We start from the raw sequence: 14049 nt of genomic DNA on the forward strand, positions 1-14049 counted from the left end.
CGAATCGGGCTTCAAGTTCAGCCACATCAGAGCAATTTCCTCTCTATTAGACCCCTTTCTTGAACGCGCTCCCTGGTGGGACCGTATAAGAGCCGAAGTCTCACACACCGACCGCGTGCTTCGGAACGAGACTGATTACTATTCTGCTTTGTACAACCGTTTACACCACAATCAGGACGTTCAAAATTTGAGAATTGCTTGGCTATCTTGCTCGGCATAATTGCATACGGCCGTTAGCTCGACCGAGCTTTGAAAGTCACAGCACATAAGAACAAGTCCTGGAGAACCTAGGCAGATACCGACAACGCATTGTGTCTGCAGATCGACATCTCTCTGCGCGTTCGCCAACAACTACACAATCCTTCAAGTAACAACACGTTTACGCGGAATTTGCGCCTTCACAATCGACCAGCCGCGAACCATTACATCACTTGCAACAAGATCGAATCTGCCTCCATCTAGAACTCTACTGTTCCAGCAGCATGGTACTTTCACCTCTAATCTTCGCGCTTGCTGGAGCATTTGTTTCCTATGTTCTCTACACGCAGGTTATGCTCTACCTTGCCCGGCGGCAGTTCAAGAAGGACAATGGTACGTCGATATGAAGTTTACGTTGTTGCGTGACACTGACAACTGTTAGGATGTCAGCCATGTACAAAAGTGTTCAACAAGGACCCTATCTTGGGCATCGATGTGATGCGCGTCATGGGTACCAACAGCAAGAAACACATTACGTTGGACGAGAACAAGAAACGTTTCGAGCGCATGGGCAACACTTATCACACCAGAATGGCCGTTACCCCCGCCATCGCTACCTGTGAGCCGGAGAACGTAAAGACTATCTTGAGCTTGAAGTTCAAGGATTATAGTTTGGGCAACAGGACTCAGTCATTCACACCGTTGTTGGGTCACGGCATTTTCAATGCTGATGGTGAACGCTGGTCTAACAGCCGTCATTTGCTGCGACCCAACTTTGCCAGGGATCAGGTCGCAGACCTTGAGGCTTTTGAACGCCATTTCAAACTCATGCTCAAGCACATTCCCAAGGACGGTTCGACAGTTGATCTGCAAGTGCTGTTCTTCTGTCTTACCATTGACACCGCTACTGAGTTTCTCTTCAACCACTCAACGAACACGCTGCGCATGGTTGGCCAACAAGACGACGACAACGAGGATGCTGTCTTCGGTAGAATGTTCAACTACGCGCAGGATGATATTGTCACAAGACTTCGCATGGGACCTCTCAACCGCTTCAGGAACAATGCAAAGGGCGAAGAAGCGATCCACATTTGTCACGCATACATCGATAAATTCGTCGACGATGCCATCGCATTCAAACAACAGCAGGACGAGGAGAAGAAGGCGGTATCGCAGAAGGATGAGCGATACATCTTCATCCACCAGCTGGCAAAACAGACAACAGACAGGAAGAGATTGAGAGATGAGCTTGTCAACATTCTGCTAGCTGGCCGCGATACAACGGCTAGTCTGCTGAGCAACATGTTTTTTGAAATCGCGAAACGCCCTGACATCTTCGCAAAGTTGCGAGACGAAGTCGCGTTCTTGGAGGGACGAGCACCGACATACGAGGAGCTGAAGAACTTCAAATACCTGAAATGGTGCCTGAACGAATGTGAGTTGCATGATTCCTCCAAATAAGATCTAACGATTAACCCCTAATAGCTCTCCGCATCCACCCTGTTGTTCCTGGAAACTCACGTTCCGCTATCCGTGATACTGTCCTCCCCCTCGGCGGCGGACCAGACGGTCAGCACCCACTATTCGTGCCCAAAGGCACCACGGTTGGCTACTCACCATACGCCATGCACCGCCGCAAAGACCTCTACGGCCCCGATGCCGACAAATATAAGCCCGAGCGTTGGGCAACTCTTCGTCCTGGGTGGGAGTACTTGCCCTTCAACGGTGGGCCAAGAATCTGTCTTGGACAGCAGTACGCTCTTACCGAGGCCGGCTACGTGACTGTAAGACTGGTGCAAGAATTTGCGAAGATGGAAAGTAGAGATGCTGGGCCATGGGAAGAGTGTTTGACATTGACTTGCTGTTCCAGGAACGGCACCAAGGTTGGGTTTACGCCTGCTTGAAAGATTTCTTTTTTCTCGGTGGTTTTTGTCTAAAAGCTCTCGACGAGATCGCTGTGGTACACAAGCAACGCTGCTGTGAATGGAGGCTGCTAGTTACGTCATTTATTCGAGTTGACATCACGACTCCTACCAAAGACTTTATGTATAATCCTTGCTGTAGCAAACTAACAAGCTTCACAATAGTTTTTCTCGTCAATCAATTCAAGGAAATACATTACCGAAATGCCCAAAAACCTCACCGTCGTTGTCACAGGCTCCAATCGAGGCGTCGGCCAAGGCATTGTTCAACTCCTCGCCAAAACCTCACACACACAACCCCTAACCATCTACGCGACCTCGCGCTCCGGAAACGACTTGGGTGTGCAAGCCTCTCCGCCAAATGAGGTGCGATACAGCAAACTGGACATCGGGTCTTCATCCTCTATCCAATCCTTCTTTAGCAACGTCAAGGAAGTAGATGTGCTAATCAACAACGCCGGCATCAACAACAACAACTCAGAAACACCAGATCTGGCGGAGCAAGTCATTGATGTAAATTATCGGGGCACGAGAGACATGTGTGAAGCCTTCCTCTTGGCGTCCGGCGGGAGAGAGGCCGGCGCGCGCATTGTGAACGTGTCTTCCACTGCCTGCCAACTCAACAACTACGCCTCGTCTACAGCGGAGAAGTTCCGCGCAGTCAAGAGCGTCCGGGACGTGGATGCGCTTGCGGAGACCTACATCAAGGCCGTGAAATCTGGGGGCAGCGCACAGAAAGACGAAGGATTCGGGTCGCCACCAAAATCCTATCAAGTTAGTAAAGCACTCATCAACGCCCTCACCGTCGTTTTGGCGCGAGAGAATCAGGACGTGGCGATCAATTGCTGTTGTCCTGGATGGGTGGACACAGATATGGGGCACCAGGTTGGCAAGCCGCCTAAGACGCTGGAGGAGGGTGCTAGGATTCCGGCCAGGTTGGCTATCGGAGAGTTGGGGGCCCGTGGAAATCAAGATGGTGCACTAGGTAAGGGTGGGAGTGAAAAGGTGAGTGGACGGTACTTTGAGAACGAGGGGGTTACGGATCGGGGATGGGGACGAGAGAGGGAGTGGTGAGGGTCTTAAAGTAAAGGTGAGTGTTGTGTCTGGAATGCAAATAAGAGCGTGTATGGAGTGCAAGAGTATTCAGAGGTTCTGTGTTAAGTGGGAGGGGTTTCGACGGGATGGAGGTCAGAACTGTACTCGCGCTACACGAGAACTCTGCTTTCAATTCTCTAAAGTCTAGACGTAAGTGTGGGGTCATCAACTATCGATAGAACTGTTTGTCCAACACGCAGTATCAGTACCTTTCGGATACCACCTTTCTATAGTTCATTGTGCTCAGGCACATCCGGCTTCTTGACATCCACCCCACAAACCGCTGGCGTACCAACCTCCATCCTATATACACACTTCTCCTCCTCTACAACCTTCCACACCTCATCATTTTCAGCACATGCCAAGATGACGGTCGTGCTACGGTTCGGTCCATTCCAGCAGTGTTGTCCATTCTCGTACTTCAATGCGATCCGGTCACCGCTTCCCAACCCCTTACCATCGGCCGGCAGGGTCTCATCAACAGTGACGATCTCAATACGCACAAAGTTGCCCATGCCAGTGTGAGCGCCACCTTTCTTCGACTTCTGGGTGGTCTTGCTAAGGAAGCAGTGCTCGTACGTGTATTCGCCGCTGTCCTGGCTAACGCAGCGGCCGTTCAGGGCGCGGAAGATGGAGTCCGGACCGTAATCCTTGGTGAGGTCTTCTTCGTGCTTAGTAAGCTCAGTCCTGTCGTTGGCAAGCTCGCGAGTGGCAGACTCGAGTTGGGTTTTGGCGTCTGTGACGGCTTTGGACTCGGGACTGTCGGTGTTGGGGTTCGCAAGGATGCCGTTCTCGATCAGTGTTACTCGAAGATCGCGTAGCTTTGTATCTACCCAGGTCCTGACAGATTCAGGTAGGTAGTTCTCGAATTGATAGACTGTGAGTGATAAGTAGTTGCTCAAGATGCGAACTCTCGGAGAACTTACGGACGTCAACGTCAGATTCTTCAACAGTTTCGAACTCGTCCCACTTGATAGCGCTCTCAGAATCGGGCTTTAGGATGTCGTCGAGGTCGCGGTCGCGGGCAGCATCTGGTCCAGGCCAGTCCTGTGCCGCATAGTCCTCCCACGCTTTGACGGCGCGCTTCACACCCTCATCGTTGAAGTTGGGGTTGTACTCCTCCTTGAAGCGTTTCAGCATGCCCTCGAGCTCGTCGATTCTCCCCTTGGCTGCATCACGCTCCCGGCGCACCCGCTCAACAATCTCAGTGAGCTCCTGAATCCTGCCTTTTGCCAGGCTAGCTAGCACTGTGACCTTGCCACTCTTGCCTGCACCCTTGACTACCCTGCCCTTCTCCGCGCGCTCGATCTCGGCCAAGCTCTTTGTCAGTGCATCCACTTTTTGTGTCTGACCTTCAATCTGTGCCTTGAGGGTTGATATCCGGTCCTCGACCTCCTTCCTCAAACGCCCAGACTCGGCCACCAGCTCTTTGCGCTTCTGTCGCGCAGCGTTCAGGCTCTTCTGCCGCGCCTCGTCCTGCTTTCTCCACTCCTTTCCAATCTTAGCGCACTGGTCGGGGCATTTTACCCCGCCAATGCCCTCGTATTCGTCGCTGCCGTCGCAGCACAGCTCGTAATCGCACTTGCCGTCGTTCACGTTCGTGAAGGGAATGTAGCTGGGAATGTGGCCCTTGTTCTTGCAGTAAAACCCTGGCAGGGCGAGGTTCTCGTCAAATGAGCCAAGCTTGACCGTCGAAGGTTGGGGAGGAGAAAGTGGAGAGATATAGGAGCACGCGGATGTGCCAGGTTCGTCTGAGCCGTCAGGGCAGTCGCAGTAATCGTCGTTCAGTCGGGAAATATCGAGCTTGATGCTGGGGTTGGAGATACAAGTGAATGTCTCGGTATCTTTGTAGAATTTGGCGACTATATTGCTTAAGGTCAGCCCTCAATGTCCTTGGGGATATAGCTCCAACGCCCAATGTGGGTGACATACAATCAGGACCTACACCACGCGGTCGTGGAGGGTCTGATGCCGCATTTGTGGTGCTAGCAAGCAGAGAAAGGAGCAATGCAAGTGAGGAAAGAGTCTGCCTCCCCATTGTCAGATATTTGTGGAGGAATTGAAGCTCTCAAAGCTCTGGGGAAGCTGCCACATGTTCAAGAGCGTCCAGGTGGCAGACGGCGGCCCGTGCGAGATGACCGTTTCATCTCTCTACACCAGTATCGTAACTTCCATCAACACTCAATGATCCATTTAAACGTCACGCAAACACTATAAGCAGAAAGAAAATGGGCTCTAAAAGAAAGGCTCCTATCTGCTGGTGACATCGGAGCGTGATCTGGCGCGGATGTCCCGCTTTCAACGCTCGATTTCATTGCATTGTGCGGTAACAATAGCATTTCCAAAAACCAACGTCAGATCCCTCCGAACATTCACTTGAATCATTATATTCCTATCACAATCATGTTCAGCTGCATTGCTTAAAACGACTCGTATTTACAAGCTATCTTTCACGATCCCATCCATGCTGCTTCCGCAATCAACACGAGCTCTGCCCTACTCATGCGTTTGTGCCGCTATGGTGCACGTAATACCAATTTTGCAAACTCGCTATACTTTGCCTAATTTCTCTTCACCCCTCTTATCCAATCCGTCTTTGTACAATTCTTGCACTTCCAAGTTTCGCTTTTGAAGCATGGAAAACGCGATATCAGCAGAAAAAATACCAGTACATTTGGAAGACCAGTCATAGCGCCAAAAATTTCGGCCTGTCGACTGATGGCCTAAGAACGAACGACATGCGTGTGCAAACCATGCTTGTTGGAAGGCGGTCGACGCTCGCCGCAAGAGCAAACGCCCAGCATGTCCTCCCAATGCTCAATCGCGCGTACGCAACGTTCTCAACATGCATTTGCATGACTGCCTGACAGTCTCGAAGTTCGTTTTGTTTGCAACGTGCGGCGATCCGTTTATGCGCAATACGGGAGGCGCATCTTTTGGAGCATGTAGTATTGTCACTACCGCTACCCCCTCATCACATCGATCCCTACAATACGATCTTTCGACATCTCTCTGTTTCATACTTACTTCTCTGACAGCTCGCCCACAGTATGGCATACGAGGTTGAAGATGAAGTGGACTGGAGTGACGGTACTCTACACGAACTCCTCCCTTCATCTGCTGAGGGCCCCGGAGACTCTGTATATGTCAGTCCCGTCATGTACGAAGACGATGAGTCGGATTATCTGCTCAAGCCCCAAAGGAACGATCATTTCGAGATAGCTTTGGGTACAGCCCTTTCCCCGGGTACGCTCCTTTTCTGATCTTCGAATCTGCGACTGACTCTCAGCAGCGACTCAACGATCCACTTTGACTCGAGCTCAGCGCGCTCGCCTTGGTATCTGTCTGGATCGTCAGCCATCGGAACAATACTACGCACACTTCGCATTCTATTAAGCCAATCAAAAGGTATATGAAGCTACATTCCTCAAACCTTTTGTCAACCATGCTTTGGACCCATCGCAGATCGAAGAATGCTTCCGGAATATTGAGGATGCTTGTTTGAGTGTGCAGAGGTAGATCGCAGCTGTGTCTGCCAACATCAACGGCATCACGAGGAAGATGGCCTGGAACGCACATTGTCGTGCTGTCAACTTGCTTAGCAACGCTGGCAAAGAGAGTGCACCGTTCTGGGACGTAGGCCACTATGATCAAAGCATCTTCCTTAATTTTGTTCCAGATACCACTATTCATGTGGCGCATAGGATGAACGACTCATGGCATCGCACGACACCCCACCCTGTTATGGTTCGCTTTACGACAAGAGAGTACCCTCTAAGCCACCATATCCCACCGTTCGAGGAGATTGATGACGTCTCAGCTACGCTTTTTGAGATGAGGCCTTTGTCAGGTCGCTGCCTCAGGGAGGAGGAGCAGCCTGCTTCTTTGCAGGTATTACTACCTTCACCTTATCTACCTCTAAGTTAGGAAAAGTCAGAGCAGAAGGGGGTTGTACTAACTTATATCATTAGGTTTTTCTCTATCTCTTACTTGTATTTCTTCTCCTGCTGACTGTGCAGCAGCACTAGCTTGGTAGTAAAGCTCCTTATAGTACTCTACTTTTTTCTTAAGCTTAGAAAGCTCTAGGTGCAGAGAGGCCTTAGTAGGAGTTCTAATACAAGTTAGTAACAGTAAATAAAAGTAAAGAAAGAGGTAGGTATATAGAACTTAGGGTAATAACAAAGGATACAGAAGAAATAACTAAGAAAAGAAGAAAAGAAAAAGAAATAATAAGAAGAAGTAAAGAGTAGTGTCAGGACACGGCTCTGCCCACCGTGTCAAGCATCCAAAAGGTAACAATGCTCACTCAGATAGTGAGACTGTGGCCAGAACAGTACTTATTGCCATCACAGGTCAGAGGTGGACGCTGCCACATGCCTGAGGCTGAGAGTCTGACAAGTAGCTATAGAACGCTTACTGCATAGCATTCCCAGACTTCTTTACAGCGTTGCGAGGCATTGTAGAGAGAAGAGCAAATTAGTAAAGTAGATAAAATATCCTACTTATTAGCTTTTAGAGAGGGGGGGAAATATTTATTTATGGAAAACCTTAACTCTCTAGCTACCCTGCACGAACAACAACAGAATAGAATGCTACCTAATAAACTAAAGTAAAAAGACAGTTCTATAGAGCGTATTAAACTCTATATTTTGTACATACAGTTATATAGCTATATGTGCTAGTATAGTAGCGTATATCTAAGTTAAAGTAGTGAAAAAGATATGTTACACTAAATTTTATACAAAAGCAGCTAGGATAGTAGAGTAGCCTGGTAATGTAACTTGTTTATATATAGATGCAGCTTTAGTACATAGAAAGTAAATCCATCCCAGCTCTTATAGAGTAGATAATATAAGGTTAGAGAAGAAAAAGCCTTAAAACATACGGGTCGATCTGTAAAACCGCCGTCAGCGAGAAAGGGAAAGAGCCAAGGTGTGACAGGGGCCAGAATAAGGGATCCAGCACCAAGCGTGTACTGCGGCGACTGGCTGGCATCGCTCATGTCGCCTACAACTGTTCAGAGACGTGACTTTTCTCCGTCTGAGGATCCTTTCGTCAACGCGCTTGCTGTAGACGACAGCAATGTGACCGAGCCCAACCTCGTGTGCAACCTACGTCTTCTTCACCGGGGCGACTCTGCTGAAGACGTGACTCAACATGCGGTGCCGGTGGAGACGTCTCACCCAAGCACTGACACTTCTGCCGACAGCTCAATACGCCTTGAACAGCTTTTCGAGGAATTCGGAAACGACGTTCTAAGTGGCCATCATCGTAATATCGACATCTCATTTGAGAATGAGAGGATCGAGCAGGTACCTGCATGGCCCACAAGACTACTCAATCAATGACCACAGGTGGCGGCTGACGCAGAAATCGCCACAGTTCCTCCGGCGTACCTTGCCAGGTATCAGAGCAGTCGTTGCTCAAGCACTTCTGCAATGCTACCGTCTGACAAATCCTAATTTCGAAGAGCTCATTGTCGACGTTGAGACACGGGAACACGCCGAAGCGGCGTCTGCACTTGTACCTATGAAGGTGACCCCAAGTGTTCAAAACAATGTGCAAGTCGTCTCGAGAAAGCAAAAAAAGTGTACACATGGCAAGAAGAGGAAGAGGGACCAGCCTGGGATCAGGATGTTAAACAGGCCGGTTGAGTCATCAAAGAAGAAGCGCAAAATAGATGTATCCGTGCTCGGTCTTGAAGGTCCATGCCAGTCAACAAAGCAAGCTACCAATACTTGTAAGCAGAAGCTCTGCCTTGAAAGCGCTTCGAGTTCAGAGCCCATGCAACCTCAGCGAAACTCCATGAAGCAAAAAGCAAGCCAGCACAAAACCACAACCCCGATCGACCCAACACCTCTACCACCCCACCCGAGTGGCTCTACGACTCCGGAACTCCATCAACAACTTCCTCCCAATGCATATCTCACACTGAAAGATTCTTTCGAGAAGCCTGTTTGGCGCTGCGGTATCAGACATGCTATGGGTCATTGCTACAATGCCGGCGATCGCAAAAACTACCCTGGGTGCTTCACCGCACTCTCCGACAACGTCAATGCAAAAGTCATGGACTTCTACCTTCCCTCGCGTACGCACTTTCACCAACCCAAGCCCGCGTCGCGCTGGCGCCCAAGCAAGCCGTTCGGTCGCACCCGGCGCTCTACGTGTCTGAGCCATAACAGTATCGCAAAGGAAGCGTATTGGTCCACCATAGTCACTGGTTCGACTGAAAACGATGCACTCAGAATCGCAGTTGATGTTGTGACTGAGCAGATCTAGGACCACACCCATCAGGTTCCACAGCTATGCAGCACGGCCAAGACCTGCCTGGCTGCGCTTACATCTCCAAACGAGAACAGTATGAGGGGTTTGCGTGGAGATGTGACACCAATCATGCGCTTGGGCGATACTACCCGGCAGGCGACAAGCGCACGTGTCCTAGATGCGGGAGCAACAAGAACGGAGCAGGTAAGTACATGGAGATGGACTTCTTCATGCCGATAGGCGTAGCCGTAAGACAAAAAGTGAAAGATCTCAAGTGGAAGCCGAGGAAGCCATACAAGACGAGAGAGGGAAAGCCAAAAGATCCAGAGAAGATAGCAACGCCGTCGCACAGCTAGATCGCCAGCAAGAGGTACTGGGAGGCTGTCGAAGCCGGTCAGGAGCACGCCGAGGCGCTGCAGTCAGCTATTGAAGAGACAGACACGCATCTCAATGAGAAAGAAGTGGAGGCGTTGAAGAGAATTGAGGACCGAGCCAGGAGATAGACCGAGAAAACTGCCATCTCCACCTCGTTAACCCGTGCATGTTGCGGCAAGAGGCATCGGCCTTCGCAGCGCCCGCCAACCGTCTTCGATCCCCTTACTTGAGACGACGACGCAGCCGCAAGCTACCACAACGATCTCGGCCACGAAGACACGGAGGATGCCGAGGGTTCGCAAGCGAACCACGAGCCCGAACATGTCGGTTTCGTAGGAGCCGAGACCTACCCTTCTTCTTCCGATGACGATGAAATGAGCTCTGGCTCGGACAGCGAGTGAGGAGGCAACCTACCTTGGTTGCCCATGGACGGAATTGGGAGGGCCCGACGTAGATGGGTAGATCAGAATTTTCGATCCGATCTGGCAGGGTGGTAAAGCACATGTACACTTTATGCGGATGATTTCCTGTAGCATGGTGGTGTGTGTAAGGAAACTTTGGATGTGTGAACATGATATTCCCTATTGGGTATATATAGCATGTGAATAGGTTAGGATGGGCATCCTTCAACAACCTTTGAGCATGGACTCTTTGCTTTGATCTCTCACGAACACTGCATTTGAGTAGGTAGGAAGTGAGATGGATTCACAAACTTGCGAATCCTGAATGGGATTGGCGACCGAGGCATATTGCACAAGTAGCCTAGAAGATGGCAAAGTGCACTGCCATACCAGTACTGCCGTGTGGCAAGATGTAGCACGGTGCAAGTGTGGAGTGTATAGCGCTGGAGACGTTTGTGGTGGAGTTCGAATCGACCCTGTTGTTCGGATACATGGTATCGAACAGCTGTCAGGTGTTCGTGAGTGCTTCGAAGGCTTTCTGATGTGATAGAGCGTTCAATGAATAGTTGATGGGAGAAAGAGTGTAGCAGCTGCTGTTGACTCCTACCTCGCCGTAGTCGTGCTTACTGTTGGAGGCATCAATCCGGGACGCCCACGTGTCGCTGCTTCGCTCACAAATGGGATCTACTTCGTAATTTGATCGGTATCACCTGACACATCACTCTATAGTCAACTCCAGCAGTCCTTGCAAGCAATCTGGAACAAGTCACGTTGCCCTGTTTGTGTTCTGGCGGGCGTTTGGGCAAAAAAGATTGGAGTTGCTACTGATCCTTCACGTGAGAGAAGGGGATTCGTGTTCTTGGCAAGGTAAGTGCTGTAAGTTGTATGCATAGCTGTTATATTAGGTGCATTGAGGAAGACGTGAAGAAGTGTTGTGTGAGCTAGGTCGTACATGGGTGAAAATATCCTGTGCCTCGACCCACAAGATAATGACAATCCTTCGACCTGTGGATTCGGATGTTCGGAGCCAGATGGCGTGTACGTGACTTCCACATGATATGGACACTTCTAGTCAAAGAGACACTTGCAAAGTAATCAAAGTCTCGAATCTCGATTTTCGATTCGATCTGCATGTCCGTAAGCAAAGGACTCGGAAGTCGAGTTTTCATATCGGCCTCCTCTTAGCAGGGGTTGTCTGTCGAGCTAAGATGCTGTTGACGTCACCGCCGTTCGGTTCCTCTTTCGCCGTTTCAACTGGACGCGAGGGAAGTGGAGCCGGCAGACGCATGAGCATCCGGGCAACGTGGTGTCTAACGTTTTGTCAACGTCCTGTCATGTCAAGACAATTGGGCTACAACGATCGCTAGTGTCAACATTGCATTGGACACGTGTGAAAAGTATATATTGGCGACACCTGAAGTGAGACGTGTGCGGTGATGTTCGCTTCAACGATGATGCTGGAGGATGCGCGTTCGCTGGCAGCCAGGGTGGAGAGTTTGTCTTGATCTTTGACAGATTGTGCGCGCGTCTCACCGAAGGCCAGGTTTGCGCCGTAGATTGGGTTCAGGTTCTCCGCCCATCCAGAGTTCTAGACTGGCGACTAAAGTTGGCTTTACCTCATCAGTAATCTCGCAAGCCGTTACGCGAATTTGCAGCGTGCTTGTCGCGTGCCGATTGACTACGCTGGCCAATGGGAAGCTCGCATCTGGCAGGGCTGAGATAGCGTAGATCCTGGGCTCATTTCGCAGACGGCAGGCAGATGGATCTTCATCCGCACCGCGGCGGTGACGGATTGTGGTAGCGAGAGGAGACTTTGCTCGGAAGAACAGTACCTATTGGTGAGTAGGTACATGTCAGGCTGACGGGACGAATGGTCGTGCTTGCGGACCCGCAGACGGAGCATTCGGCAGACCTCCGGTAATGGCGGTAGGTGGCGCTAGAATTCATGATCGTATTGGCCAGACTACACTTTGTGAGGAGAAGCACGTCACTCGCTGACGGTGAGGACCGATAGCAGCTCTATCTGTTGCAACGGTTCTTGTGGGGGAACGGAAGTCCATTCGTTGAGTGCGCTTGGGGCCTCGTGACCCACCATGCTAGATGGAGCGAAGGTGATGTTGTCACCGGATGCTCGGGAGCAGCACAAGAGCCAGTGTGGTTTGATGAGCTTCACTTTAAGCGGCATCTGCAGCAGGGAACGGCAAGTAGCCCATGCGGGAGGAGCAGGCGCTGAGTTGGTGGTGTTGGTAATTCTTGGTACGTGCGGAGATGAGGAGTGGTGGGGACGTCTCTGGAAGAGGCACGGCAGCACGTGCAACGAGCGGTGGCTGGTGGTCGAGATGTGCTCGGCCGTGTTGCCTACGCAGCAGCAGCAGTCGCACAGAGAAAGGAGAGACGGTGAGACAAGAATGGGCGGCGGTTAGGCCGGCGATGGTGGCCACGCGCTCCAGGGCCATGGTTCGCGGGGATCTGAGGCTAGCGGCTTCAGGTACGCGGTGGGCGTTTGACCCTGAGCGTCAGGAGAAGTCGCGCCCCCGCGTTCGTTGCGAAAGCCAAGAGCTGAAGTCATGGATGCTATGTGCCATGTTGACATGTTGGTCTGCTGGTACGTTGGCATGGTAGGAGGGTTGTTGGTGCCTGTGTTTACTCGATTGATTTTGAGTGGGTGGGGATGGTGGGGATGATGGGGACGGCGGCGAGCAGCGCGTGCAAGAGATGGACTTTCACTTTGATGACTGCATGCAGATCGGGCAAGGCCTACGGGAGGGGCTGCACTTGTGCAGGAACCAGGTAGGCTCGTACTAGAGTAGCGAACGGCGTGCTGCGGTAGGTGGTTTGTTTGGTGTTTCAGGGGACTCAGTCTGCTGATTGGCTGGCCGTGTGGCAGCAGCATGCGTCGCGGCGCGCAAGTGGCCTCGCCGTTGTCACAGCCGCCACCGCCGTCGTGGACAGGCACTGCAGGCTCTGAGTCGTGCGGGAGTGCATGTTCTCAGCGTGTTCTGGCAGCGTGTTCTGGCAGCGTGTTCTGGCAGCGTGTTCTGGCAGCATGTTCTGGCAGCATGTACTGGCGGCATGTACTGGCAGCATGTACTGGCAGCATGTACTGGCAGCATGCACATGCTACACAGCGTGAAAAGGTGAGGCATCAGTGGTGGAGTCGTTTGTTGTGTGTTGTGTGTTGTGTGTTGTGTGTTGTGTGCCAGTGGGCTGGTGGCCTTGGAGCCTAGGGGGAAGGAATGCGCGACCTCGCACGCTAGGTCCTATGTAGATATCCGTTGTTTTTTCCTCCTCCCACTCGTCCCACCACGCCCCTCGAGCATCGGCATCCCCTGACCAGCCGCTCCAAGCTGGGACGGCGTGGGCTTGGGCTGGTGAGGCAGCCAGGCATGCTTGATCGGGACAACGGACGCCGGCTTCTGGTCCGCGCCGCACGTCAAGCTGAAGGTCGTGTCGCAAATGCCCCATGCATGCGGAAATGAAGGCTAGTGGAAATGAACCTTGTCCCTAGTCCATTTGCTTGTCACTCCCCCAGGCCCAGCATCTGCAGCCCTCTGCCGTCTCTCTGGCCGGGAGATCTGCTTTGCTTTGCCCTGGCTCTGCTCTGTCCTGCACGGCTCTGTCCTGCTCCGCACATTCCTTCCCTTCACTGCCAAACACCCGCAGCGCGCGTGCCGACACTCCTTCACCCGTTGACTCCTTGACTCCAGCTGTATACGCTCCTTAAATTGCAACCCGCTGCAATCCATTCCTGTTGACTTGTCTCGACGGACCCATTGCGACCGACGCCGACGTGC

The 14049-nt window shown here is 51.5% G+C and overlaps 5 protein-coding genes across 5 annotated transcripts, besides 3 other annotated features; 4 read left to right on the top strand and 1 right to left on the bottom strand.

Annotated features, from left to right (window-relative positions):
- Positions 1 to 482: 482 nt before the first annotated feature.
- EKO05_0004752 (uncharacterized protein) lies at positions 483 to 2102 on the top strand (the record flags this gene model as incomplete). The annotated part of the gene is made up of 3 exons (XM_038939158.2): positions 483 to 591; positions 641 to 1633; positions 1684 to 2102. The coding sequence occupies 3 exons, from the start codon at positions 483 to 485 to the stop codon at positions 2100 to 2102; spliced, it is 1521 nt and encodes a 506-aa protein (XP_038799302.2).
- A 222-nt stretch (positions 2103 to 2324) lies between these two features.
- Positions 2325 to 3194, top strand: EKO05_0004753 (Alcohol dehydrogenase; the record flags this gene model as incomplete). The annotated part of the gene is made up of 1 exon (XM_059636457.1): positions 2325 to 3194. The coding sequence occupies one exon, from the start codon at positions 2325 to 2327 to the stop codon at positions 3192 to 3194; it is 870 nt and encodes a 289-aa protein (XP_059492440.1).
- A 248-nt stretch (positions 3195 to 3442) lies between these two features.
- Positions 3443 to 5253, bottom strand: EKO05_0004754 (uncharacterized protein; the record flags this gene model as incomplete). Its single annotated transcript, XM_038939232.1, has 3 exons — positions 3443 to 4092; positions 4142 to 5077; positions 5148 to 5253. 3 exons carry the CDS (start codon positions 5251 to 5253, stop codon positions 3443 to 3445), a joined length of 1692 nt encoding a protein of 563 aa, XP_038799303.1.
- A 1012-nt stretch (positions 5254 to 6265) lies between these two features.
- Positions 6266 to 6611, top strand: EKO05_0004755 (uncharacterized protein; the record flags this gene model as incomplete). The annotated part of the gene is made up of 2 exons (XM_038945651.2): positions 6266 to 6461; positions 6508 to 6611. 2 exons carry the CDS (start codon positions 6266 to 6268, stop codon positions 6609 to 6611), a joined length of 300 nt encoding a protein of 99 aa, XP_038799304.2.
- Positions 6612 to 7469: 858 nt separating this feature from the next.
- Positions 7470 to 7610: a dispersed repeat.
- A 900-nt stretch (positions 7611 to 8510) lies between these two features.
- EKO05_0004756 (uncharacterized protein) lies at positions 8511 to 9494 on the top strand (the record flags this gene model as incomplete). Its single annotated transcript, XM_059636458.1, has 1 exon — positions 8511 to 9494. The coding sequence occupies one exon, from the start codon at positions 8511 to 8513 to the stop codon at positions 9492 to 9494; it is 984 nt and encodes a 327-aa protein (XP_059492441.1).
- A 3923-nt stretch (positions 9495 to 13417) lies between these two features.
- Positions 13418 to 13454: a tandem repeat.
- A 376-nt stretch (positions 13455 to 13830) lies between these two features.
- Positions 13831 to 13906: a tandem repeat.
- The last annotated feature ends 143 nt before the right edge of the window (positions 13907 to 14049 follow it).

The sequence above is a fragment of the Ascochyta rabiei genome, chromosome 7 (genome assembly GCF_004011695.2).
Source record: "Ascochyta rabiei chromosome 7, complete sequence".
NCBI lineage: Eukaryota > Fungi > Ascomycota > Dothideomycetes > Pleosporales > Didymellaceae > Ascochyta > Ascochyta rabiei.